The sequence below is a fragment of the Arctopsyche grandis genome, chromosome 8 (genome assembly GCF_051622035.1).
Source record: "Arctopsyche grandis isolate Sample6627 chromosome 8, ASM5162203v2, whole genome shotgun sequence".
Classification (NCBI taxonomy): Eukaryota; Metazoa; Arthropoda; class Insecta; order Trichoptera; family Hydropsychidae; genus Arctopsyche; species Arctopsyche grandis.
In genome coordinates this window covers 7,909,721-7,937,607 of record NC_135362.1, presented here as the reverse complement: position 1 = coordinate 7,937,607, position 27,887 = coordinate 7,909,721, and the positions used below count along the sequence as shown (strand labels likewise).

The following is a 27,887-nucleotide window of genomic DNA, read 5'->3' as shown; positions in this document are numbered from 1 at the left end:
AATTTTGGATATGGAATTAAAAATATATACGAATCTTTGCTAGATTTTATGAAACTTCTACGAATAGGCGTATAAAAATATGGACTATACCCTGTATTCTAGTTGGTATCATTCGTAACTATACAATACAAAAAATATAAAATAAATTAACATTACAGTTAAAAATTACTATGAGCAAATTTCGAAAGAATATATTTCCTAATCTAGACCACTTTTGAATTGGTTAAATGTAGGAACATGTACAGTTTTGTCGTACAAATTTTGCATATATTTAAATCTTTAAATGAATCCTGTCAAATACATTGTTGCTAAATGAATTTCAAATATTCACGATATGTTTACATTTAAATAAACTGAAGAAAACTAAAACAACACACCAAATAATCGTTAATTAAATGAATCAATCATTCAATTTAGAATGTGGCTATTTATATGATACACACTGTATGTACATATATGTAATTGAAATATACATGCAGCACGTATAAACATCCACAACCTTTAATCTATCACAGTAATTGAAAGGAATGACTATTTACAACAACAAAATAAAAATTTACACAGATAGTATCACATACACGACTAGTTATTTATACAAATCATTATAAACAATATGAAAGTAATAATAAGTGGCATAAATTTTGAAAATATAGTCCCGTAAAGGTAACCCTATCTCACCTACAAGTCTCCGTATATGCCGTACGCTTCTTTAGAACAAAATATACAATGCAAAACAGCGCGACAACAAACAGAAAATTTTTATGCTGCAAAACCATCTCGTACAGAAACATAAGGCGGGCGACAAAGCCGCCAAACAGTCTTCGCTACGCTATAGTTTTCACCGAAGGATATGAGATTCTTGGCGATACAGCGTTCGTCTTGTTCTGATGATGATACCAACCACCGAATCTTTTGATAGCATCTTCCCACCGGATCATTATACTCGAATAGGACGGCTGCACGTGCGATTGGGGAGCAAAAATTTTGTCCACTTGACGTAAAGCACACAATTCCGCTTTAGATTTCCATATGCCTATTTGACAAGTAGAATATTAATATATCTAAACGTTTATTAATAATTACACTGAGCAACAAAAAATCACGTTTTTGAGTTACCAGAGCAGAGACTAACCAATCTTTACTAAGTTTGACCCACTGAATTCGAATATGATAATGATTTTTGTTGTTTGAGTCTCCTTTACGAGATTTGAGCGTTTAAAAAAATGCGCACTTTTTTATGTCTTTAATTCAAAATCTAGTATTGCTGTGCTCAAAGTGAGTATTGTAATCAATAGTCAGATGTTTTTTCTATTGATTGTGATTTTTTATTGTTTTAAAATACTTATAATTAATTTTCTAGCGAATTTTTAAAGTCAAAAATACATAGTTTTTTACGGATTTTTTATCTGTGCTATTTTGCATTTGTTTGGTCAGTTTTTTATTTCACCACGTTTATAAAATTGATTTTATCTAAACGTACTAACTCGAGCGGTAATTGCTAAGAAAGACTTTTGTTCAGTTTCCGGGAGCGTACACTAGAAGCATTGGAGCAAAAAACTGACCAAATAAATGCAAAATAGCACAGATAAAAAATCCGTAAAAAAATATATATTTTTGACTTTTAAAATTCGCTAGAAAATTAATTAAAAGTATTTTAAAACAATAAAAAATCACAATCAATAGAAAAAACATCCGACTATTGATTCCAATACTCATGTGGCGGCTCGCTATACGACATGGTCGAGTTTGGTTACCTTCCTGCGAGTGGGGACCAACTCGGCTGGGTTCAGAGAGCGGCTACTCACTCTGCCTTCAGCTGTCATAAAAAAAAACACGTGCATTAACATGCCAGTCGTCTCATTCGTTCATCCCCCATACTCACTTTGAGCACAGCAATACTAGATTTTGAATTAAAGACCGCAAAAACCAAAAATCTGTAAAAAGTGCGCATTTTTTTAAACGCTCATATCTCGTAAAGGAGACCCAAACAACAAAAATCATTATCATATTCGAATTCTGTGGGTCAAACTTAGAAAGATTGGTTAATCTCCGCTCTGGTAATTTTTTTTGTTGCTCAGTGTTATTAATCAAATACAAAATCTAATGAAACTCACCGCATACGAGACCGGTTAGGTACGCACATCCTAGAGCAGATATTTCCGTTGCTTTTGCTCTCTCCAATTTCAATCCCGTCATATCACTGATAAGTTGGCTGATGAAATCGTTCCTAGATACTCCACCGTCGACTCTAAAAATAGTATGACGGATAAATGAGACGAATTATGTACTGCAGACTGAAATAAATGTATGCGTTATATTTATACCTGATTGAATGGAAGTCAAATGACGTTTCACTGAGTACACACCGATACAGCTGAACGGCTCTGAAAACGATCGCTTCCAATAATGAACGTACCAAATGCTCTCTTCTTGTCGTCAACTTCATGCCGATGAAACCGGCAGCCGCTGCTTGGTCGTTTATTGGAGGCTGAAAATTAAATCATACATTAGTATGTGTACATTGGTATACAAATGTAGCACATCTGTTCTATGACATTCGCAGGGTAATTTTGGAAAAATACAACATGTGTAGAGTCATTGTAGTAATAAAAATCTATTTTTTGAACGTTTTATTGAAATTTTTGATTTTACCAGATACTTTTTTGATTTTTAGTTCACTTACATCAAGATATGTATATAATATAAAAAAGTAACCGTAAAATAAATACGGAAACTTGTGAGCATGTGAATAATAAATAATTTTATATATGTACATACATACTAGTGTTGTACCCAATGAAATATCATCGCAAGGGTCATATTAAGTTATTAAATAAATAAAAAATTAAAAAAAATATGTCGGTGCTGTGTTTGATCCGCACGCGGTCGTATTTTTTTCAAATACCTTTTAAATATATTTATATTCAGTGGCGGCTCGTACATAGGAACTGCGGCGCTGCAGCACCCCCAGAAAAATTACAAAAAAATCTCATTTACAACTTGTATTTAGATATATTTGACATACTCATTAATAATGATTATGTCAAATATCTAATCATTCTTATTTAAATTATATTCACAAGTTGTAAATGTATACAAATGTGATTTTTTTGTATTTTTTCTGGGGGTGCTGCAGCGCCGCAGTTCCTATGCACGAGCCGCCACTGTTTATATTTAATTGTTTAATATGAAAAAAAAATGATAAAAACTATCTACCTACCTACATATAAAAAATATAAAACACCAATACAAAATTTTTCAAAAGATAGCGCTAAATGCCCAGAAACTAAGCTGAGAGGAAACATTGGTAGCAAACAGTATATATAGAAGTTTTATCTTTTGTTATTACATTCGTACGTTTCGTTGGCCGTACATATTTATGTTCAATCGAAACGACTATTATAGTACAGCGAGGGTTATCTTACACAGACACAGAACAGCGATATTATAAAATTTAATTTAGTTTTCATTTTGTAATTTTATTATTTAACATAATGTGTATGTATGTTTGTTTTATCTTTATTTATATACATATGTATGATATTTTTTATTTTTATATATATTAATAGTTTATATATACATATATATATATAAATAAAATTAAAATAAATAAATAAATATAAATACATATGTAGGAATTTACCCCTAATCCAGTGAATGCAGGTACAAAATATACTCCATCTGAATCACTAACAGAATTTGCTAAATTTGACGATTCGGTAGGATCTTCTATTAAACCTGTGAAAAATAAAGAACCTAGATTGAAAAATTATCGGTAAACGCCAAAGAAAAAAACACAAATAAAACTACTACAAAAAATAAAATATCGTTTAATAAGTATGCTAATGATGCACAATTATAGATAGTAATGCAATTTATATTTTAACAATGATTTACTTTCATAGCTTAGCTCAGGTGAGTTTTCCTTTGAATTCACATATTTTATCTACCGAGTAATTAGTAAATGATATTATATATTTGATTATATTTCACAATGAATGTGTGCTATGCAAAAGGTATTAAAAAATAAATTCTATTATATTATAAACTGCAAAAACTTGATTTTTCTAAATATTGCTATTCTTACATTTGTACCATACCTGCAGATTCAGCCCATTGCATTATCGATCCAGTATCATTATTGCTTCCCTCTGCCATGTAAATCAGTTCCGATCCATACTTCCAAGCCACCAACGGATACAGTCCTAAAACGCTAGCATGTGGATCTTTTCCAGTATTAATATCAATGAAACTCCCGGTACCCATTGTCAGCTTGATATCGCCGGGTTCAAAACAACATGACCCCCACATGGAAGCTGTCTGATCGGCCATCTGCAACACGAAAACACACTGACAACCTTATCTTTTCTACAACGCCTACATCTATATCAGGAAACACTTACACAACAGGCGATAGGAATTTTGGCACCGAGTAAACTTTCATCGACATGTCCAAAGTGACTGCCGGCCGTATCCACAACTTCCGGTAAGATATCTTTAGGTATGTCTATAATGTTCATAGCCCAACTGGCCCATCCCAGAGTGAAAGGGTCGTAAAATCCAGTCGCAGATGCATTAGAATAATCAGTCACGTGTAGTTTCCTACCAGAAAGTCTATATAACAACCATGTATCTAAAGTTCCGAACATAGCTCTACCCTGATCGACGGCGTGCTTCAGCACAGGAACGTTTTCCAAAGCCCATACCAAACGCATAGTCACCTAAAAATATACACGTATGTAACTGAAGTTTATGTTTTATAAATCAAACTATAATATATGTAAAAGATTTTACCTGCTTATTCATAAATTTAAAAATACTTCCGGCGAGAAATCGTTTACTTCGTGTCACCATATATAACATGTATGAACTAACTCTTATGCTCTGTAAGTAATAATTCACAATAAACAATCAAACCGTTGATTAATTAAATAAATAATATACATATCAGATAAATCAATTGTGATAAGTCAATTGACCAAACAGCATTCAGAGAAACCGAATATAAAAATGGCCTTGTAATAATTCTTCGTAATTGTAATTGAGTTACCTGTTTTTTAATTATAAGTTCCATTAACATTTATTTTTTACTAATTTTTTGCCCATTACAATGGATGGTATCGGAAAATAATTGATACGTGATTTTAAATCTAAGATAAAACATTTTTTTTTAATTTTTTACCAGGAAGACCTAACAGGTAACTCCAATGCGCCTTCCTGTACATTTGATACAAATATTATTAATATATATCAAAGTACATATCAATTATTATACACAGAGACATTTATTTGTCAATTTGCAGCATTTTATGGTGAGCGACTTGCCCTTTATAAGAAGGTATTTATGTAGGCCACATCAGATTATTCTGGAGTGAGCGCTGGCTACGTGTGGACCTCCTGAATCATTCAATAAATGCTGTGAAGCGACTTTAGCCTTTCATTTGGATTCTTAACTCACCCCGACGAAACAATATATATCAATTAACATCCACAGAGATATTTATGATCAAATTTGTATATTTGCAGCATTTTATACAATTCAGCGAAATTCGAGATTGCTGAAAACTCGAGATTTTGCCAGAAAATTGGTAAGGTTGCCAATTTTTCGGAACCGTTTCAATGAAAATCAAATAAATTAGTGAACTCTGATAGGAAACAATCGACCTGGAGTCACAAATCCAAGGTCTGTCCAGCAGAAAACAGTTGGATTCGAACCCGTGACCACTCTGTTCAAAGCATTATATGCTAACCACTAGTCTATTATTTTGTATATTATATTGCCATAATATCTTCTGATAGAATATATTAATATAGGAACAAAGCTGTATTAAAAACTAATCAGATTTGTGCTTTAATACGATTATTTTTATATTATACCTTCATTGTAATGGAATTATTCCAATATTCGACCAGTTTGTCCGCTCTTAAATCTTTCCATGTTATAAAATTATGAAAAGCATCACCGGTGTTGCGATCCCATGTAGTAAAAGTAGCCCTTTGAGTGCATATTCCGAGTGATGTGATCTGATCCGGTGTGAGATTTGCATCTGGAAAATTAATATTTCACTTCAATTAGATATAAATGTTACATTAAATCATATATCAAATGAATGCAAAGATTAAAATAAGAAAGACCATAATTTTTATGTTATTTATTATTGCAATACTGACATTAAAGATAAGAAAAACCTTTGCAATTCTCATAATCAATATTTACATTCAAATGTCTCGTGATAAAAAGACTATATTTGAATATACATAAATCTAATTCAAAATCATAACATATATAGATTCAGTCTGGGTAATATGAATTTTTTTATGAAAATTTTATCTAATATTTCTTGCTTTTTTATTAGAACTAGTGTTGTGCCCGTTGATTTCAACGGATGGTTTCGGAAAGGAATTGATACACGAATTAAGGTTATTTATAGACGGGCACGCGCACGTATTAATAGAAAAAGTTGAGTGCACTCATTAAACACTCGCCGATCCAACCCGTTCACCTGTTCGGAATGATGAATGAACGTGTGTGTGTGTCTTCGTGGGTGTGTATGCTCCCGCGCAGCACATCTGACGCTGACGTTAACCGTCGCTTAGCGCTCAGACGCTCCCCCCATTTCCCCACTACCCCGCTTCTTCGCGTCTCCTCGACACGATCGCTCGTCACGCCACATCCCTACGGCTTAAAATGCACCCATTAGTCAGAATTTATCGTCGTTGCTCTAATTGGTCAAACGCTTTAGTCCACGTGGACCACTTCACGCTGATTGGTTGTGCGCCTCGTTCGCGTGTATTTATTTTATTGAATATCTCTGGGCACAACATACTATACTCCTGGAATTCTAAAATTTGCTTTTTTGAAATCTCCATACTTGTCGATGCACCGCTCATACCCACAAACATACATACATACATCGCGTACGTTTTATATATATATATATATATATATATATATATACATATATATATATATATATATATATATATATATATATATATATATATATATATATATATATATATATATATATATATATATATATATATATATATATATATATATATATATTACCAGTGTTGTGCCCGTTGATTTCAACGGGTGACTTCGGAAAGGAATTGATACATGAATTAAAGTTATATATTATATATATATATATATATAAATATATTGTAAGGTAATTTATAGGCGCGCGCGCGTATCAATGCGCCGTTCATTCGGTTGAAATAATGAATGAATGTGTGTGTGTGTGTCTTCGTAGATATGTGTATATGTCACCCGTCGCACATGTCTGTCGTCGCTCGGCCTGACGTCACACGACGCTCCAAACCCCACCCCCCTCACTTTCCCGCGTCTCCTCGAGCACTTGACTCTGATTGTTTGTGTGTCCACGGCCTGTCACATACTTACATCCCGTCCGTTTTAAAATATATTATTATATAATATGTATAATATACTCGTATATGTATTATCTTCGTAAAATTATTTTATATTTGACCCCGATGCGTAGTGAAAAAAAAGCATACAAGATAATGAATAATGATATGCATATGTTTATACACAATTAATTGTATAGTGTTCAATTATAGTACAAGTTCAATGTAATTATGATCAATTCAAAGTGGATTTTTTCATATTTCAGGTCGTAACATTTTAATGATACAAAAATTATTTATCCCATTCAAGTTTTTATCAGCCTTCTTAAGTTGTTGTAACAATGAGCATATACGTCAAAAGACCACTCATAAATTCGTTTCATACATTTGAATTTTTTGATCAATAGTCCAAACACAAGGTTAACAAAACTGTATAATATAAAACAAAAAAAAAAAACCACGATAAAACTCCAAAATTGTGTAGCCATACACCAATTGCGCAAATGTTTCGCAAATTAAATCACTAATGACTGAACAAATTCGTGTAAAATATGAGAATGTACAGAATTATTTCGCGTTACACATAAAGCGAGGTGCCAGAATCATCCTTGACCTAACCGACAACGGAGAACAACGGCAAACCAAACTTATCAAACGCCATAATTTTCGGTGAACATTGACACAATTGTGGAATTTCGCAATTGGATTAGAATTGAATTGCTACCGATTTAGAATTGAAATTCATACCGATTGAATTAAAATTTACTACATATGTACATATTTATGTAAATATTAAAAGCAAATTCTCTAAACAATATGTCATTTTTATTACCTCTTTCATTTCAAACTAATGTACATATGTACATTAGTTTACAAAAATTCCATTATACGATAACATAAGAAAAATAATAATGATGAACTTTCTGATAATATCTGATCGATCATCAAATGATAGTAGCAATGAAAATCAATGTTCACATAAAAACGATGTATTTTATGTTACAAGAATTCTATTAATATCTGTAATATAATATAATTTTCAAACATGAACATTATATAAATTTAAATGACAAACATTGAACAATAAAATATCAAATGAAATTATATATGTACATATGTATAGTAAAAATATCAAAATTAAGATAATGATTGTAGCAATTATTTAAATTAGGGTTTATTACCTGATGTTTTAAAATTTTTATGAAGCAATAAAATACATATTATTTAAATTATTTAAGATATTTCAACATTTAAAAAAAGGCTAAAAATAAATGAATGTTTATTTATAAATAATTTATACTTTCTTTCTTCTTGAACTTCTACGTTTATATGTAGTTGGTACAATGGACAAGGACAGAGTCTACAAATTGGAAACAAAACATTGAAATAATATGACGAATAGAACAGTTATTTGCATGATTCAAATCGCAAAAAAAACCCTATTTTCTATATATGTTTGTTACAGTCGAAGTGTATTTTCAGTTGTTATATATTCCAACTGGCCTTTTAGGTCATTCATACTCGAATACAATTCAACTAGTAAATTATATCTCTACAAACGCAAATACACTTTCAACAATGTGCGCAAGATGTAATATAGCAGTTTTGATATCTCTAATGGTTTTACGAATGCTTTCGAATTCAATAATACGTTAATATTTGCTAGGTTTTACGAATAAAGGTAATGAGTACTGTATTACAATAGCTCTAAGAATGTGTTCAAAACAAAAATGTGACTTTCCAGCTCAATTTACTAGTCGAGTGACGTTTTTACGAAAACCTAACGTTTTCATCTTACCTGGTACCAACGTATACATAGTTGAACTTCATTTTAAGTTGTAATATAATAACGCCTCGAATACTAACCTTTCCAAGCTCCAAGTAATACAAAATAAATCCCTAAAAATAATTTATAATACACCCATATATACTAACCTGAAAAAACTGCATGCCATATATAATATTCCGTTTGTTACAGACATTACTAACAAACTAACCAGTAGATTCTATGACAGAAATAAAGACACTAATAACCATACAAACACACTTGTGAAGAGTCTCGGTGATTACAACAAAATGTCTATACCCTTCAGGTATAACACACAGATTACCTAAACACAATCTGCTTTAGATCATCGACTTTAGAGAGTCTTTAATTAATATTATTTATTAGATGTATTATGAACATTTATAAGGATTGTAAATAGGTTTTTGAGCTCTTTTTCCTATTATGCTTTAGATTAACATTAGAATAATATAATACTGTGATTACTAACCAAATTAAATTAAATTGTAAAATAGAAAATGATCAGTAGATCAGTAGCTATTAAAATAGATATAAGATGTATTGTGAACATAATTTCGTAATAATAAAAAGCATTTAAAAATCAAAATCAAGTTGTAATATATTTTGACCATTTGGAATGTAATTCGTCATATGAATCAACTTACGTGGGTTAGACGGAATATATTCCAACTAGTCAAAATATTGTAACGTGAGAACATTATGTATGGGGGCTAACAATAGAGACCTCCGAATTGGCCTAGCGGGACTCTAAGTGGTCGGTAGAATTCCTAGAACCCTGAAAGCATGAGACAGCAAGATCGTGAGACCCACTTAAAAGTGTACGTGCCTAGACAATGGAGAAACAAACGGATCGGGGAAGCTGTAGTGAGCGACCTCCCCTTTTTAAGAGGGTACCACATCAGATCATTCTGGAACGAGCGCTGGCTGCGCGTGGACCTACTGAATCGGTTAATAAATGCTGTGAAGCGACTTTGGTATTTCATTTGGATCCTCCACCCACCCCTACGCAACAATATATTGCAACTGGAAGATACACATGTATAATTCGAAATTATACATGACAATTATACATGCATTGCAAACATCGTATATAATACGATCAACAAACATTTATGCAACGATACGAATTTTTATACAACAATCATCCACAGAGACATATGTATATGTAGAGAAACCCGGCGAACCTTGAGATATAACATAATAACTCAAGATTTTGCGAGAAAAGCCAATTTTGCAGGAATCGTTTAAATTAAAATCAAAAAAATTGGCAAACTCTGATAGGAAGCGACCGACCTGGTCACAAACCAAGGTCTGACCAGCAGCAACCAGTGTGACTCGAACTAATAACCACACTGACCATAGCAAGATATGCTATCCACTAGTCCATGCTGCTGGTTACTGATTTATATCATCAATTACAAATTATACATAATAATGCGATTAAATGTTAAAACCATTATATGACTCTAAAAATAAGTATGTATATATAATCGAGTGGGGAAATTTGCGAATATTTAATTAAGCTCTTCAACAAGCACATTTTAATTAAATTTTTCCTCATATCGAATCCTTGATTTACTTACAATAAAATTGAATCCGTCTATCTATCTTAACCAAAATTAAAACAAATTGAGGTCATTAACTCTGAGATGACACCGAAATGTATTTCATGAACGAAATTTCATCACCATGGTTTGAACCGATAGAATAACTCAATAAATAAAATGAGCACAGTCGATTCGAATCATTGTCATACTAACCTTGAACTACGCAAATGTACTGGGAAATATAAAGCGTTATCATATTCAAAGAATGTTTCATTTAATATACGATTACAGCTACCAGCAGGTTATCAATTTAATATGGACAAAACAATACCTCGAATTACTATTATTAGCATAATAGTGGGTGTATCGATATAACGATGATGATTAATAAAGCATGAAGTATATTGTAGTGTCGTGAGAAATCCCCTTTCACTTTCTTTGTGACTATCATCTCGGAAATTTCAGTGTCGAATAAAAACCTTTTGTATCAAAAACTGGCAACACGCATGATTTAGCCGAATGATGAACGACATTGGCACATATACGTGGCATTTAAATGGCACACTTTTGAGCCTGAAACCGAAAATTCTAAATATATATATATATATATATATATATATATATATATATATATATATATATATATATATATATATATATGTATGTAGATGCGAACGATCGAACGTGGAAATAGTTTATGTAGGTTTATGACTTCGAGAACAATTGCTCTGCAAAAAAAATGCGATAATAATAATGTACAAACCCAGGCATTCGAAGGTCGTAAAAATCAATTGGCGAATTACATATCAGATCGCAATAACATTTAATGTTTAATTTATTTCAATTACACGTTGGAGATTTGATCATTTTTAATCCATTCATATTGCACAAGATACATATGTATGATGAAAAATTTGAAAAGATTTCTGTTTCTCAGCTTTAAACAAAATTCGTCATAGTTGCCAAAGTTTCCATAACATTAGTGTAGGTGAGGGTTAAGGTGTGAATCAAAATTAGTTTCATCTTCATTAATAGTTTATAAGATTTAAGGTCGTAGAAGCAATAACCGATACTCCATGCTGCCGTCGCAAATTAAATTAAATTTAAATAAATTGACACATTTATACAAACTTTTTATTAATTTCACTCAGTTAAGTATGCCCGGCTTTACTCGGGCAGGATGGGTTAGTAGAGCGGCACCGCGCCTGCGCTGGGTACTAGGCGCTGTGTTGTATGGATGGGTATGCAATGTTTCAGACGGGCCGGATGAATCCTAAATCCTAAATCCGTTTGAAACATTGTATACCAACCCATACAACACAGCTTCTAGTAACCGGCGCAAACATGGTGCCAGTCTAATCCATCCTGCCCGTATAAATCCGGGCTAACAAGGTGATATTCCTAGCTGATTTTTTTGAACCACTTCCACTCTTCCGAACGTTTTGATATTTTATAAACATACGGGGTTTAGCTCTCATTAACCCATAGAATGCTGACTAATGCTGATCGGCGTTTTGCCAACAAGCCCATGGGTTTGAAAAACGCCGATAGGCGTTGTATTTTGAGCATGTACAAAGTAAACAAGAATGCTACCCGCTAAGCTTTTCCAGGTAGTATTGATCATGGGTCGTGTAATCCGTGTCATTCATTTGTCAACGTTTATAAAGACTGGTTTACACCGGAATTTCTGAATTTATAACCATAGCAAAAATTGCGGATGAACATCCCTAACTGCTGAGTATTTTAGATTGTGGCTTGGCATTTAGATCGTGAGCATTACATTTTAACAATAATGAAGAAGATGGAACTAGTTTTGGAAAAATACATTCATTAATAGACTTCTAAACACACGTATACTTTATATCCCCGGCGATAGTTATAACTACTCAAACAAACTTATAAATACTCAAAAAAACAACGTCGATAGGCGTATTTCAGGCTGATGGGCTTGTTGGCAAAACGCCGATCGGCGTTGGTCAGCATTCAAAGGATTAACTTAACAGGTTACACCGTTGAACAGTTATATTATAACATTTATTTTTTTGCAGGGCTGAAAAGTCGTCGCTTCCAATTTGGCCGACTCCGACTTTATCTTATGATTCGACTCTGACTCCAATATCCGACTCCAACTTTTAATAAGATTGACTTTTATTGCCAACGTATACATTTGTTAGAAATAAAAATAGTAGCTATTTTTAAAATATATAAAATAAAAGAAATCAAAAAATCAGTAAAAATTGACATGTAACCCAATTTATTGAGTTATTAGTAATGAAATAGGTATAAATAAAAGTACATTCATAGTGTATGGGTATGAATTTTATACATAAACAAATTAATTTAATTTAAAAAATGAGAGTAAAAAAATATGACGGAAGAAAGAATCGGTTTTGGGCACAACACGTCAAAATACGTGCAATTCAACGATTTTGTTAATATTGTAATTAAAATTCATGATTTTTATAAAGAATTTTTTAAAATTCAATTCATTAGTAGATTTACTTCAATAAGACGATTTCATATGTGCCATAATGTCAAAAAAATATTTTGATGATCACAAAACTTCATCTATTGTTACTACGTACATAAATAAAGTAAAAATGAGAAACCCAGAGAAGGCGATAGCAAAAATGTTTGTTTATTTGTATTATTTTACCTTCTACAAATGTTGTTTTGTTTTGAATGGTAAACTTCAAAAGGAAAGTGTCAATGAACAAAACACACAAGTTTATTGCAATTTCCCAGTAGCACGAGTATATATGTATACTCAAATGAACGAGATACAAATTGTTTCAATCTCCAATTTTTTCTATCGCACTCCTAATTAAATCATCCAAATGCACGCTGACGTAACATGCCCTTGGCTCGGTAACACAAAAAGGGAAAATTGAAATGACGAAATACAATATCAGCTAACTCAGCGTTACCCAACCTTTTTTGACTCGCGTACCACTTGGTAGTACATAACGCTAAATTGTACCACCATATAAAAATGATTGTATTTCATTTGTTTTTGCAAGTGTAATTATTATATATAATATTTGCATGGTAAGGAATATGAAGACAGGATACACGCAATATGTAGATCTGTTTTGGTAAGAAATTTTGTGGAAAAAAAGTTATTTGCAGAGTTACAATTATAATATGCTCAAAGTTTAATATATTTATCTACTATCTTATCATACTTCTATTATTGATAGAAAAAATATTATTGATGGTTTTAATAAAAACACAAAATTACAAAGTACATATAATATGTTTTGTTTTCAATTAATCTCCTTGCAAAATAAATTTAATGAGATCGTATTACTTAGTTTTTTTTTTTAATTTGGTTCAAACGATGCGAGATACCCTTAAGTCTAGAGCTGGATGCAATCAATTTCTATATTTGTCTTATTAAAATATATCAAGAGAAAACTCTCTCAACCCGTTCAGTGCTAGTAAACGGCTACAGAAATTGTCATATGTCATAAAGCTGTTCATATTCTAATCTACGAAAATGTTCATTATCAAAGGGGTTTGAAATCAAATTGTTTGATTCTTAAGGTTTGGGGAAGCACAGCGTAAAAGACGATTTCAACCCTATTAAATATTCAATTATTTTTTCACATATATCCCGAGACATACAACTCTTGTTTTCAAATAAGAAATTATGTAAAGTTTAAAATACTTCAGTTAAATCATTTTTGATACATAAATTCCAAAATTATAATTTTCTAATCATATGTACATATACTTTCAATTTTATCTGCAACATTAAAGATTATTATAGAACTGTTCTCAAGTGTCAAATTCAAGTTATTTATTTATTGGAGCGTGAACGCGGTAAATTTACAAATGCACTCCAAAGTCCATGCCGAATCTGAAGAAAACGTATCGATTGCCAGATTTTCGATCATCGACTGTACATATTGACGTTGACGATGACTAATTAAGATAATGTTTATTAATTACTAGTTGTTTTACCCGGCTTCGCTCAGTATTTGTAATATAAACAGCTTAAACATTTAATAATTAAATTTAATAGTAAATATTCATTTGCTTTTTTATAAAATTTATTTGAATCGAAAAAAATATAATATTCAACCAATTGAAATGTCGTCATGGAAATTTTATTTTGTTTTCGAAGTTCCCAAACAAAGATACAAACTTACAAAGTCTCTTTCGAAATTATATATTAGATTTAAAAAATATTTCTATTTTTATGATTGTAAATAATTCATTTCTGCATGTCCGCCATTACTGATTTCTTTTCGTGTACCACCAACCATCAATCACGTACCACCAAGTGGTACGCGTACCACAGGTTGGGAAACGCTGAGCTAACTGACTAATGGTAAACGTTGCACACGTGGAAAAGTCGTTGACCATACCGTACTTCGATGTGCATTTACTATCGGTTAATTTTAACCGGACAGTTAAAGGACGAACGGGGAAGGGAAACCCAGTAGTATATGACGACACCGAACGAGGTTTAGAAGGTCGATAGTCAGAAAACACGCATTAAAATTACCACACTTCGAAATGACGATAGCAATTATATATCTAAAATTAAAAACGTCAGTTATCGCAACAGTATTAAATAAAAAGTGCGAAGGTTACATTTAATACGGTGAAACTTCCTTGTATTGAACTTTCATATGCAATTTGTTTACTAAATAGTTTAATGCACTAAGTATGTGTTCGACACAATGTGATACAAGCCCCAACGAATTTATCGCCAGTTGCATATATATATATATATATATTTTCGATAACAGTTATGACTGCTCCTACATATGTTGTTTTTACTTTATCTATTGCGACCGTGAGAAAATTCGACCTCGAGATATTTATTGATTTGTATATTACAGTTTAAGTGTCTGTACATTTCGATCGTTCATGAACATACTAGGTACTTAGTTTCTTCATACATGAACCTGTCTGGCCAGTTATAGTGTACACAAGAGCCAGTTATAGTTTGTTCATGCACAAACTATTAGGTATAAGCTTAAGTATACTCAATCGTTTGTCTCATTCTCTATGTATGTACATAAGTATATACGCTAAAATTAGCGGAAACGTTGTAGTATGGTTTCCACAGGATTTCCCTTTTAACAAAAGTTTTGACAGCTCAAAGTTTCATGCGACACCTGGTGAGTCTATACACTTAACTGAATAGTTCGTATGAAAAAAATAGTATATTCATGAGCCAGAGTAGCAGATAAACTGAAGCTGGTGACCACGGGACCACGGCAGATAAGCGACTGCCTTAAAAAATGCTGTAAAATTGTAAATTTACAGCATTTTTTAAACAATTCAGAGAAATTCAGTAAATACAAATCAATAAACATCCATAGAGACATTTATGATCAAAGTAACCACTAGACTATTCTGCTGGTTATATGTATGTATGTATGTATATGGCTCACATGCCATAGATGTATTGTATGTGATAATATAAATACTATCGTATGTAACTTTGACATAAACACTTACGAAGTCATCGTTGCGAATGGTTAAACGCAGTAATTGAAACGTTTGAACGTTCATATTATCTGTGGAATTTTTTTCGTAATTAGCACTGTCATTACATAAGTGTTTAATATAAATGTAAACAACGCATGAGCTACCAGTATTAGACCGATGTATGTGATTAAAAATCACCTTGTTTGCTTGCGTATACACATACATACATACATATGTAAAGCCACTTCAATTTCGTATTTAATCTATCAGAAATCCGGAAAATCATTCACACCATATATGTATGTATTCTAAAGGTCGTGCATGTTTATCATTGAAATTATTCGATTTGATTTTTTTCGGTTATTTGGTCATTTCCGTGATGATAATTGATTTTAAAAAGTCGCTTTCCCTTTTATCCGCCCGCGAGTATGAAGAATGCGTTGACGAAGTTCAAGAGCGTCAAAAACTTGTTTGCTTACAAAATTCGCAAAAAAAAATTGCCGATTAATAAATTATGCATTCTTATTATTACATATATGTGAATAAAAAAACACTAATAGTTAAAACTGGTTATCATTAGTAGTTTGTATTCGAATAGCAAAAAACATCTACATAGAAATTATATAAACTTTTGAGTATGTATTATAATATTTGAAATGCATTTTGCAATGTTTGCTTTTATTTCGTTTAAATAGTTCAACCTTGATTTGCTTCATGCGCGTAATATTTCATTATATAATATATGCATATTATTAATGCCTTTAATTGCAAAGATGCACTTTGTTCTATGTTTAAAAATATTCACAATATGCAGTCAAACAGTAAATAGTAGATAGATAGTTATATTATAACTTGTCAAATTAATATGTAAATAAAATGAAGTTGCAGAATACACTTTTTATGATACACTAACGTTGTACCGGTTGATTTCAACGGGTGGTTTCGGAAAGAATTGATACACGAATTAAAATAAAGTTATATGTATGTTATATATAAATATAATGTAAGGTATTAAAAATTGCGCGCATTACACGTTCACCAACCCAACCCGTTCGAAATGATGAATGAATGTCTGTGTGTGTCTTCGTGGATGTGTGTATGTGTCAGCCGTCGCACATACCTGTCGTCGCTCGGCCTGACGTCACATGGCGCTCCATTACCCCCCCCCCTCTCCTCTTGACTCTAATTGGCTGTGTATCCACGGTCTGGCACATACCCACATACATCGCGTCCGTTTTTATATATATTACTAGTGTTGTGTCCGTTCATGTCAACGGGTGGTTTCGGAAAGGAATTGATACACGAAGTAAAGTTATATGTTATATATTGTCTGTGTGTGTGAGTGTGCGTTTGCTGTTAAGGTGTGTGGATGTTTTTGTGGTTTGTGTCTGTGTCTGTGTGTGTGTGTGTATGTGTGCGTGTTTATGCACGTATAAACATATGTACATACATGCAGTGGCGGACTGGGACTGAAATCAGTGCATGCCAGGAGTCAAAGGGGCCCCCCCAGGGTTAAAAAAATTTGTCTCCCCCCCCCCATATAATAAAATTTTCTTCTTTTCATCACGCTAAAAATCAAGGGAAAATTTTTTTTTTCCAAAAATGGGAATAAACAAATGTAGGTAAAAGAAAAATGGCAGAAGCAAAATAGATCCATAAATTACATTGTATATTTCGTTTTAACTCTTTTCCTAGGTAATTAGAATGCATCATAAAAGAATCAGGGACGCCATTTCAGCTTTTTCTTGGGCAGGCAAAGATTGCTCAAATTGAACTTTTTTTCAAAAAATCTTTTTATATCGGAATAAAAATGGAAAATATTCTTTGCATACACCTTATTGACTAATAAAATATGAAAAAAATAAGATTATTTTTGAAAAAATAATTATAAAAAAATATTATGTAAAGAGTGAAAAAAGCGCCGCAGGCGAAAATTTTTTTCCAAAAATCTTCACATGGTCAAAAAAAATCGATCATCAAACTGAGTCACTAAAAAACTATCAATTTATCAACTTAATTTCTACCGACTGTCTTTTCACTTTCACTTTAGCGATTATTTTATTAGTTACCCCCTATGCCCCCCCCCCCCAAATTACGTCCCTGAAAAAAATGCATAATATTTTCAATTAATTTTTGGGGAGGGGGCCCCTATCCTGTATTTCTATTTACATGGATGTGTCTATATTAGGAATAGATTTTATATTCGGAAACTGTTTAAAATTGTGTATTTAAATCTTACTACATATATCGTCGAAGTATAAGCAAATGTTATTTTGAAAGTATGAAGTAAATTTAAATCGCTGGTTGATGATGAATCGTCCTATCAAAATTGTTTTAAGCAATTCAGTTTATATTTTTTTTTTTTATTTGTTTTGTTACCATTTTTATTTCAGTAGGTAGTTGTTACATAGGTATTGTTATATACATAGTATTGACGTTGAAAATAGGCCCGGCAAAAGGGCCCACGCAAATGTTGAAACTTACATTTCGAGCCTAATAAAAAAAGTTAACCGATCCTTGGGCTGTTAAAGCAGGTATTAGTTGTTTTTGTATATCGTAAGAAATTTGTTTTGTTGAAATACCTAAACTTTAGGTCCCAAAGTGCAATATCCTATAAATTTTTACACACGTTAAATAGTTAAAAAGTTATTTAATTTTACTGAGGGCCCATATTTTCTAAGAGATAGTGGGGCCCACGTGCCATCGGGCATGTTCGCTTGTATGGCCAGTCCGCCACTGCATACATGTATGTTTACTTGAGGTGTGCGTGCATTCGCACGGCACATTTCAGGTATTATTTCCTAGCGCATGCGCGCTTTATGTGTTCATGCGTTGTTGTTTATTTTGTACTTGGTTATGTACAGTGTGGTTTTTTTATTAGAACAGTGATGTGCGGTTGTTCTTGTGCGATATTCATGAACAACCGTCTCGTTCTCCGACGAAAGGGTCTCTTAGACTGTATTCGTTGGGGGGTGGGGTGGCCTCATGTTGAGGGCTTTAAGGGTCAAATTCCTTGACCTTTAAAGCGGGATTAGAATATATTATATATGTATAAATACAATGTAAGGTAATGTATAGGCCCGCACGTATTAAAAGTAAAAAGTTGAGTGCGCGCATTACACCCTCACACATTCACGAAGAGACACACTCGTTCCAAATGATGAATGAACGGTGTGTCTCTTCGTGAATGTGTGTACGTGTGTACGCTCCCGTGCATCTGACGCTGACGTCACCCATTCCAACGCTCGCTCGGCGCTCAATATCGGGAGCACATGTCGGACGCTCAGATCCCCACTTCCCTGCTATCCCGCTTCCCCACATATTGTCCACACGATCGGTCGTCACGCCACATGCCTATGCATAACGTATACTCATAGATATAGAATAACCATCCATATATATATATATACGTATACTCCTGATATTCTAAAATATGTTTTTTTGAAATCTCCATACTTGTCCACGCATCCGCCACATACATACCCACGAACATACGTACATACATATATACATACATCGCATGCGTTTTTATATATATTATGATATTGTCAAATCAAACACGATAATCGATAATTACATTAATATCTCACTATATAATTACAATCAATTAAATATTGTTCAAATTATAGAAACGCTAATAACATTTCAGTTACAAATCAGTTATTAGAATTATATCATTAAATTGTATCATACATATATCGCAGATAAAGTACGATACTAAGATAAATAAAGGTGAAGATGCAATAACCAAATTTTAAATTTGCAAATAGGAACACGAGTAGAAAGCGAGACTATAAACCCGTTACCCAAAAACTTATTCCACATATGAACATGTTTGTCGGCATATATTCGTATAAGGACAAGTCTAAGTTAACGGTTTTTGAATAAACAGATATTGCCAATTTATGTGCTAGTAACGGAACTTTGTCTCGGTTTTTAATGAAAGAAAAGATGGTCATGAACAAACAATGCAGTAAAAACATAAAAGCAAAGTCCCTTATGTAGGTTTGCCATTGCCAATTATTGCGAAATTAGTAAAACGGTTGGTGTCACAAGTGGGTTAACGTCCGATGAATACAAATCTGATAATGCACTCGGAATGCTATAGTAATATAAATACAGCTGGTCCAAAAGTTGTATAGCAGTTATTTTTATTTTTTATTCACGTCATACTTGATTTCAAGTGTTCACTTTTAGTTTCAAACAAACATTTAGCTCAAGCCATGGCGAAATGTCTCTGGAAATATTATACCACAGTGGTTTCCTATCATGAGAAAAATATCAACAACAAAAAAAATGGAATAAAACTTTGGTGTCAATCAAATTTGAATGTATTTGATAAAATAAAAAAAATCAATGAAATAAATATTATCATAAATCAAAATCAAAAACATTTATAAATTCATAATATGTGAAAAGTTGATTTACATACGTGTTTGCTATAGACCTAAAAAAAGTTAGATGAATCTCCATCAAGTATTTAATTCAACACAATTGATTGGTTTCAGCATTAATATTCTGTCAAAATATTTTTTACATCGTTGTTAAAAGTTCCCACAGTTTTTTTTTTGCACTTCCTGCCATTTTTTTACAAAGGTGCGAAAAAGTCATTTTTTTTTTATTTAATTTTAAACAATTTAAACAAAAAAGTAACAGCATATTTCAACATTTATATTTATATCACATAGTATATCTATTGTTGTTTTTTTTTGCATTTTTTATATTGATATTATCCTTCGTAATATTATTTTTTGTTAGTTTTACTGATTTTGAACCATTTCCATTCTTCCAATCGCTTTGATACTTTACGCACATACGGAGGATAGTTCGAATTAAAATAAGCAAATGCATCCGGGATAAAGCGTAAGGAATTTAAAATTGACTCTCAGATACACACGATGACAGCTGGCTATCAGATGCGCCTGCTCGCCGCCCCTAATTAACTTCGCAAGTTACATAGTTGCATAATTATGACAGTTACTTTTTTCAACACTATCTCATTGTAACATTTTAGATAGGTTCATTAAATTGGTCATCATAACATTGATAAAATAAAATAAAGTTAATTTAACGCTGATAAAAATCTCACAAATCAAATAATATCTCAGTAGCTGTAGATAACATTATCTGACAACTTTTGATTGTCCAAAAATAATTTAACAATCACTTTTGATTGTCTAAAAAACTGTTAACTAACAATATATTTAAGATTTCCCGTTGTTAAAAGTTAAATGAATAAAAAACCTTCGGTCGACAATCACTTAAATTATGTATTTACTCAGACATTAGCTTTTCTATAGTTAACCACAAACTTATTAATATCAGCATAGAATTACTTGTTTAAATTGCATTACTGCATCGCCTATGAAACTACTTATTATTCAAAATGCAATGCACTAAAGGATGCATTCAAACAATGACACAAAAGAAGAGTCAAGAAGTCAACGCACCCCAAGTGTGAACGCTTAAAATGTCAAGCATCCTTAAAATAACTCATAAATCCCTCCAACATGTTGAAAAAACACTCTGTTTAAATGAGAAAACTGCATCACCAGTGTTCTATTTGTATTGTGCATATAAATATTGCACTCTGAAGTCACAAACATGTGTAAAAATATCCTTACAAAATACATTGCGCGGTTCATATGCAGATCGGGATCAAATAAAACCTACATAAATGTAAATTTTAATTTCTAAAAATATTTTACATTGGAAATAAATGTTTACTTCGAATGACAAAATGTTGAAAAACCTGATTAAATACTCGATTGCGTAAAATACATTTAAACAAAATCAACACGTGTGACTTAAAATTAATTTGCATTAAAATATCCAAATAGTGTATATGTTTTCAATGTGGTAATAAATATATAACAACTAGCTCTATGTAAATATTTATATTTGAATAAGTCTTTCAGGAAAATATGTTGTATGAACATGTGTGAATATTTTTTAAATATTTATCCTGTCTTGTGAAATGTACAGGAAAAAGTGTATCATAATAGAACGTGAGAAACAATACAATATAAATAAACGTATTTTATCACTTTTCCTATCTTTGAAGTGTGTGAGAAATTTGAAAAGCACACTTCATATAGTAATTGGTAGAGCGTATAAACACAAGATAAACGGTAAATTCATCAATGGATGCTATCGTTCAATTTGTTCGTCCTTGAAATATCATCAAGTCGACGACAATTTGATTTGCAAGAGACTGACGATCAATTAAAAGCAATGTATATGAATCATCCAATCAACAATTCGCAAGTATGAAACGATTCAAAAGGAAAGAGTTAACAAAGATAGATATCTGCAGCTATACAACGGACCATATCAAGACCACTTTGCACAAACTCGAATACAACATTGTAAAATAAATCTGACTACGTATGTACATACATATGTATGTATATATGTATATTTTATTACACGATTTTGATATAACAAATTCGTTTTTACAAGGATTATTTTGATTCTATGCGGTCAAACTACGTGAATTTTTAATATCTGTTCCAAGGTGATCACTACATGGCCCTTTATCAAGATTCATAAATATGTATGAGAAAATAACAAAAATAATTTGAAGTTTTATATTTTATTTTTTCATTTGTTAAATTTTCATAATTTTCACGCTTTTTAAAGCTATGGAACAAATTTACAATTTTAAAACATGTACAACAGAGAAATGTAATTAATAGAAGGGCCCTTACGAATAAATAATTGTTACGTGGTACGTCTCTATAAATACAGCGCACGGAATACAATCGGATCAATTTACTTATAAAAATGTATCCCATGTTGTTTATTGTGTGTTTTTGAATGCATTGTGCAATTTTTACCGATGCTTGCCCATCTTGTGAGTAATATAAACATACAGAGAAGTTTTTATCGGACATACGTCGATCACCAAGCATCAAATACGACTGATGCTAAAATTATTTAGGATTGTCTCTGGACAATCGTCACTTGACAACAATATGACGCCTAAAGCCACTTCTATTTATATAAAATTTCTCTGATGTACACACAGTCTTTAATCTCATTTCATTAGACACCAAAAATTGAAAAAATCTTGTATATCATATCATATATGTATATAATATCACTATTTTGTGTGTCTGTGTAAGATAACGCTCGCCGTACTATAATAGTCGTTTCAATTCGACATACGGTTTATTTTTTGTTTTGATAATGTTCTGATATTTGCGGAACAAATCACAGATTTACGCCCATTATAATGGAAATCGTTAATATAACTAATTCTATACGTACGTCACAGCTAAAACACTGCCAACAAAACGTACAATATAATATACGAATATAATAATGAAAGAAAAAGACTTCTATATATACTATTTGCAACTATTTGTTTCCACTAAGCGCTAAGTCTCTGAGCATTTAGCGCCATCTATTGAAAATTAATTTAATTATTTTTTTTCTATTTGTGTTTTATATTGTTTATAACTATGTATGTAGGTAGGTAGGTAGTTTTTATCATATTTTTTCATATTAAACTATTAAATATAAATATTAAATTAAATATATTTAAAAGGTATTCGAACCAGGGATCCCAAATATTCGAATATCGAATTTCGAATAGTAGCTTTAAATTATTTATTTGCAGTTTTAAGAGGTTCAAGATATTATAAAAATTTTAAGTAAATTATTATCCGTAACATCAAATAGAACTAAATGTGCTGTAGATTGAAAATAAAAAAATAAATCCGTATAAAAAGTATTCGAATATTCGGATTTGGGATCCCTAATTCGAACACAGAACAGACACATTTTTTTTATTTAATAACTTAATATGCCAACAACCATGCGATGATATTTCTTCGGGTACAACACTAGTTGGATATATTGGTGGAAATTTTTTCTATGAAAAAAAAGCCCCCTGATTCAGTGCGTAATGTGAATAATTACGCTGTAATGATATACAAACACAATTTTTTACGCAGAATTCTTCAATACATGTCGATAAAAAAATACCATAAAAATTATTGTAATTGCCATCTGATGCTAATGTAACATAACATGTTATGCTTCACGGTGGATTGAAGTTTGATTCGTATCTGCCAGCCAAATCAATGTCAAATATTTTTTGCTACGATTAAATTATCTAACAAAGATCGAGATAAATATTATCCAATGAGACGTAAGATAAACAGATCGAAGAGCGAAATCGTAACATACCTTTGATTGCGTTTCGCAGCACAGTGAGAATAGTATTCCATAATTCTTCGGGATTAATCTCCACGTATCCAGGATTCGGATAGTGTAACGTCACCTGAAATTATAAAACGAGCATTCAATTCGATTCGTTTCATTCATATACGTATTTGAATTCGCGCGAAAATGGCTGTCAAAATTTGACAGTTGAAACGGGGAATAGTTCGGAGCCCGAAACACGGCATTCAACGAGCATGCAAGAGGGGGATTTCGCGCTGGCCTTTTCAGCCCGTTCAGGGGAGCACGAGCGCGAACATAGTGTACGTGGTTTCATTCAGGATCGATTCGCAAAGATATGTTATTTAATCATATCGGGTTTTTTTCGGTCGTAAATCTTGAGGGATGTTTGAGGGATGGTTTGAAGTGGTTTACATGTCCATTGGCGTGTCCGACAGGGGTCGCATATTGGTCGAACACCCGGCAGACGACGGTGGTGGTGCCGATGTCGAGCGACGCCACGAATTTGACGGACATCGCGTCGCCTTCGCGGAAACACTGACACTGAACGCTGAACGACTGAATGCGAGCGCCAAACGCCAAACCGAACACCCACCGCCCACCACCCACCACCACCCACCACCCACCACCCACCGCACAACACCCGACACCCACCCTTGCCCTCCCCTTTTCTGCGCAGTCTCATTTCAAAAAGGTCGTAGACACGTCTGCGGATCGCAATTTACCCTTGCTGTCGAGCTAAATTCAGCATTTCACTTTCAGGAGTAGGACAATGGGGGGGGGGGGGTAAAACGCTTCGAAGCAATTTTTTGTATAAAATTTTTTATGTAGTACTAGTGTTCTGCCCGTTGATTTCAACGGGTGGTTTCGGAAAGGAATTTATACACGAATTAAAATTTATTTATTTAAAGTTTGGACCATTGTAGCATTACAAGAATTCCTAATGCGCCACAATGGTCAAAAATATAACAGAAAAGAAAAGAAACAAATTAATAACTAAAGAAATTAGACATAACAAAAACAAAACATATATGTATATACACAAACAACTAATAATAATTACAAATTATAAAAAACAAAAAAGTAGGGAATGTATTATAAAAGAAAAGAGAAAGAAAAATAAATATAAACATATGTTTATTCATAGACAATAATACATGTATACATAATCATAAAAAAATAATAGTAATTATAGTAATTAAAGAACTTTATAGTAATTAAAATTAAAATAATAAAAAATACAAATACAGGAATGTCATGCTCCTGCAGCCTGTTCCAATAAATAAGAACAAGCTACAGATACAAAACATCCCTGCGAGGCCCAAATGCAAGAGAGTAGATTAAGATTCCACTCATACATCACATTCAAATTAAGAAAGTAATGATGAGCGCAGGTTACCAGATAAATATGTTAAAATAATATCCGATAATCTACGCTCACCAAGTAAATAAAGTAATATGTTATAATTAGTACATTGTCTTTTGTTTATCATAAGTTATTGCCTAAGTACTTAGATGTTTATGTAATAAGGAATATAGATAAACATAGTTTTTATACTAGAAATAAGGACAAACTAGTTGTAAGCAGAGTAAGAAAAAATAAGTCAACTGGGGGTGTTTTTCACAGGGGTGTGCTCATGTATAATGCCCTCCCTGAGTGCATCAGGCCTGCTAAGGGCCGGGCCGCACCGTGCAACTTTGTCGGCCGACTTGTTGCGCGACACGAAAAAATGTATGGAAACGTGTGCGACAAACAAGTTGACGAGTGTGGCATGTCCCATCTACCTGCATGCATTGGTCTGGTCGCCCTCAACCAAGTTGTTCGCGAGTTGAGCGGTGCGGCCCGGCCCTAAGACCATGGATTCATTCTTGCGAGGTGCGAAGAGACACCTCTGTGAGGGACAGTACATATAAATTAATTATAAATTTTAGAGTTAAGTAATTAAGATGTATTTTTTAAATTAGCTTGATAGCTAAGATAATATATAAATAAATAAAAAAATAATATAAATATGAATAGGCACACGGGCGCACGTAATATTAATCGTAATAAAAAGTGTGTGTGTTTGTCACCCGTGACTCGGGCCAACGTCGCATATGCCTGTCGTCAAATGACGCTTCACATCCCCCCTCCGTCCCCCACTTCCACGCTACCCTGCGTCTCGAATACTTTGCTCTGATTGGGTGAGTGCCCACGCGTCTGCCACACACATAGTCTCATATCCACATCGGTTACGTCTCTTTTTATATATGTTATTGTCAAGAATTTCTATTGATGACACATTTTATGTTGTAATGTAATGACACATTTTATGTTGTAATTTTTTTCCAAATTCAAAACCAGGACATTTTTTTCAAAAACATATTTCTAAATACTTCAATTGCTTAAAACGAAAATTAAAGAATCGTTGACGCACATTTATGAAAAAATTAATTCATTTTCTTGAATGCTCTTATAAAAAAAGTGATTAGCAAACATTTTAAGGTTTCAACCAGGGACCGAACCATTATTTTTTTCATTCCAGTTGGGTAAAAAAAATATCGGTTTTCGGTTCGGGTCCCTGGTTTCAACATTCAATTTCGTTTCATCACTGGACTATACACACATATATTGTTTGGTAAATGGATTATTGTGAAATTGCGATCGCGCGCACGACAATAGTTGCGAATACGGAATATCTGGCACTCGAGTTCTCGTTAGTACAATATTCCGCATGGATTGATGGAGTTTTTGGGTGCCAGATGTTCCATGGTTGAGATTTTAGTGACGTGCACGAGATCACTTTTTGCGGAATAATCACTGAACTATATTGTTCATCGAAATAAAAAATTCTTCGGCTGGTGCATTTGTTCCTGATAAATGTAAACAACATTTGACTAATTTGTCGATATTTTTGTAGATCATTTTCGCCGAAGAATTTTTATATTTATCCATCTATTAGATAAAATAGTGTACTGGTTTTATCTCACGATTACAAGGACAGATACCCAAAAAACTAGTACTATCCTCTTAAAATCAGTACGAATAGTCACTTTATTTCATGTACATTTTTACAGTATTTTCCATACATTTCCATACGGTATCTCGAATATATGCATACGTACGTACGCTCAGTCGTCTACGCACACTCAGTATCTGTAGCGTACGCACACTCAGTATCTGTAGCGTACGTACACTCAGTATCCGTAGCGTACGTACGCTCAGTACTTTAGCTGTGTGCACGCATACTACTAACAAACCGAAAAAAACCTACCTAAAGATCCGGATTCTTGTTTTATTTCCGGATCCCGATACCTTTTTCGGTTCCGAATCCCGATTTATTTTTCACTTCCAGTTCTGAATTCCTGTTTCAGGTCCGGATCCAGATTCCCGTTCCAGATCTGGATTCCGATTCCTTTTTCAATTCCGGATCAGGATAAGTTTTTCAGTTCCGGTTCCATATTTCTTTTTCCGTTTCGGTTCCAAATTCCTTTCTCAATTCCGGATTCGGATTTCTATTTCAGTTCCATGTCCGGATTCC

The 27,887-nt window shown here is 32.7% G+C and overlaps 1 protein-coding gene across 1 annotated transcript; it reads right to left on the bottom strand.

Moving 5' to 3' along the window:
* Window positions 1–14: 14 nt before the first annotated feature.
* Window positions 15–24,917, bottom strand: LOC143915187 (glycerol kinase 5). The gene is made up of 10 exons (XM_077435682.1): window positions 24,781–24,917; window positions 24,373–24,466; window positions 5,878–6,047; window positions 4,795–4,884; window positions 4,404–4,721; window positions 4,101–4,332; window positions 3,644–3,738; window positions 2,325–2,488; window positions 2,115–2,248; window positions 15–1,033 (listed from the first exon to the last, which is right to left on the bottom strand). Exons 1-10 carry the CDS (start codon window positions 24,880–24,882, stop codon window positions 825–827), a joined length of 1,608 nt encoding a protein of 535 aa, XP_077291808.1. The 5' UTR covers window positions 24,883–24,917; the 3' UTR covers window positions 15–824.
* Window positions 24,918–27,887: the final 2,970 nt, after the last annotated feature.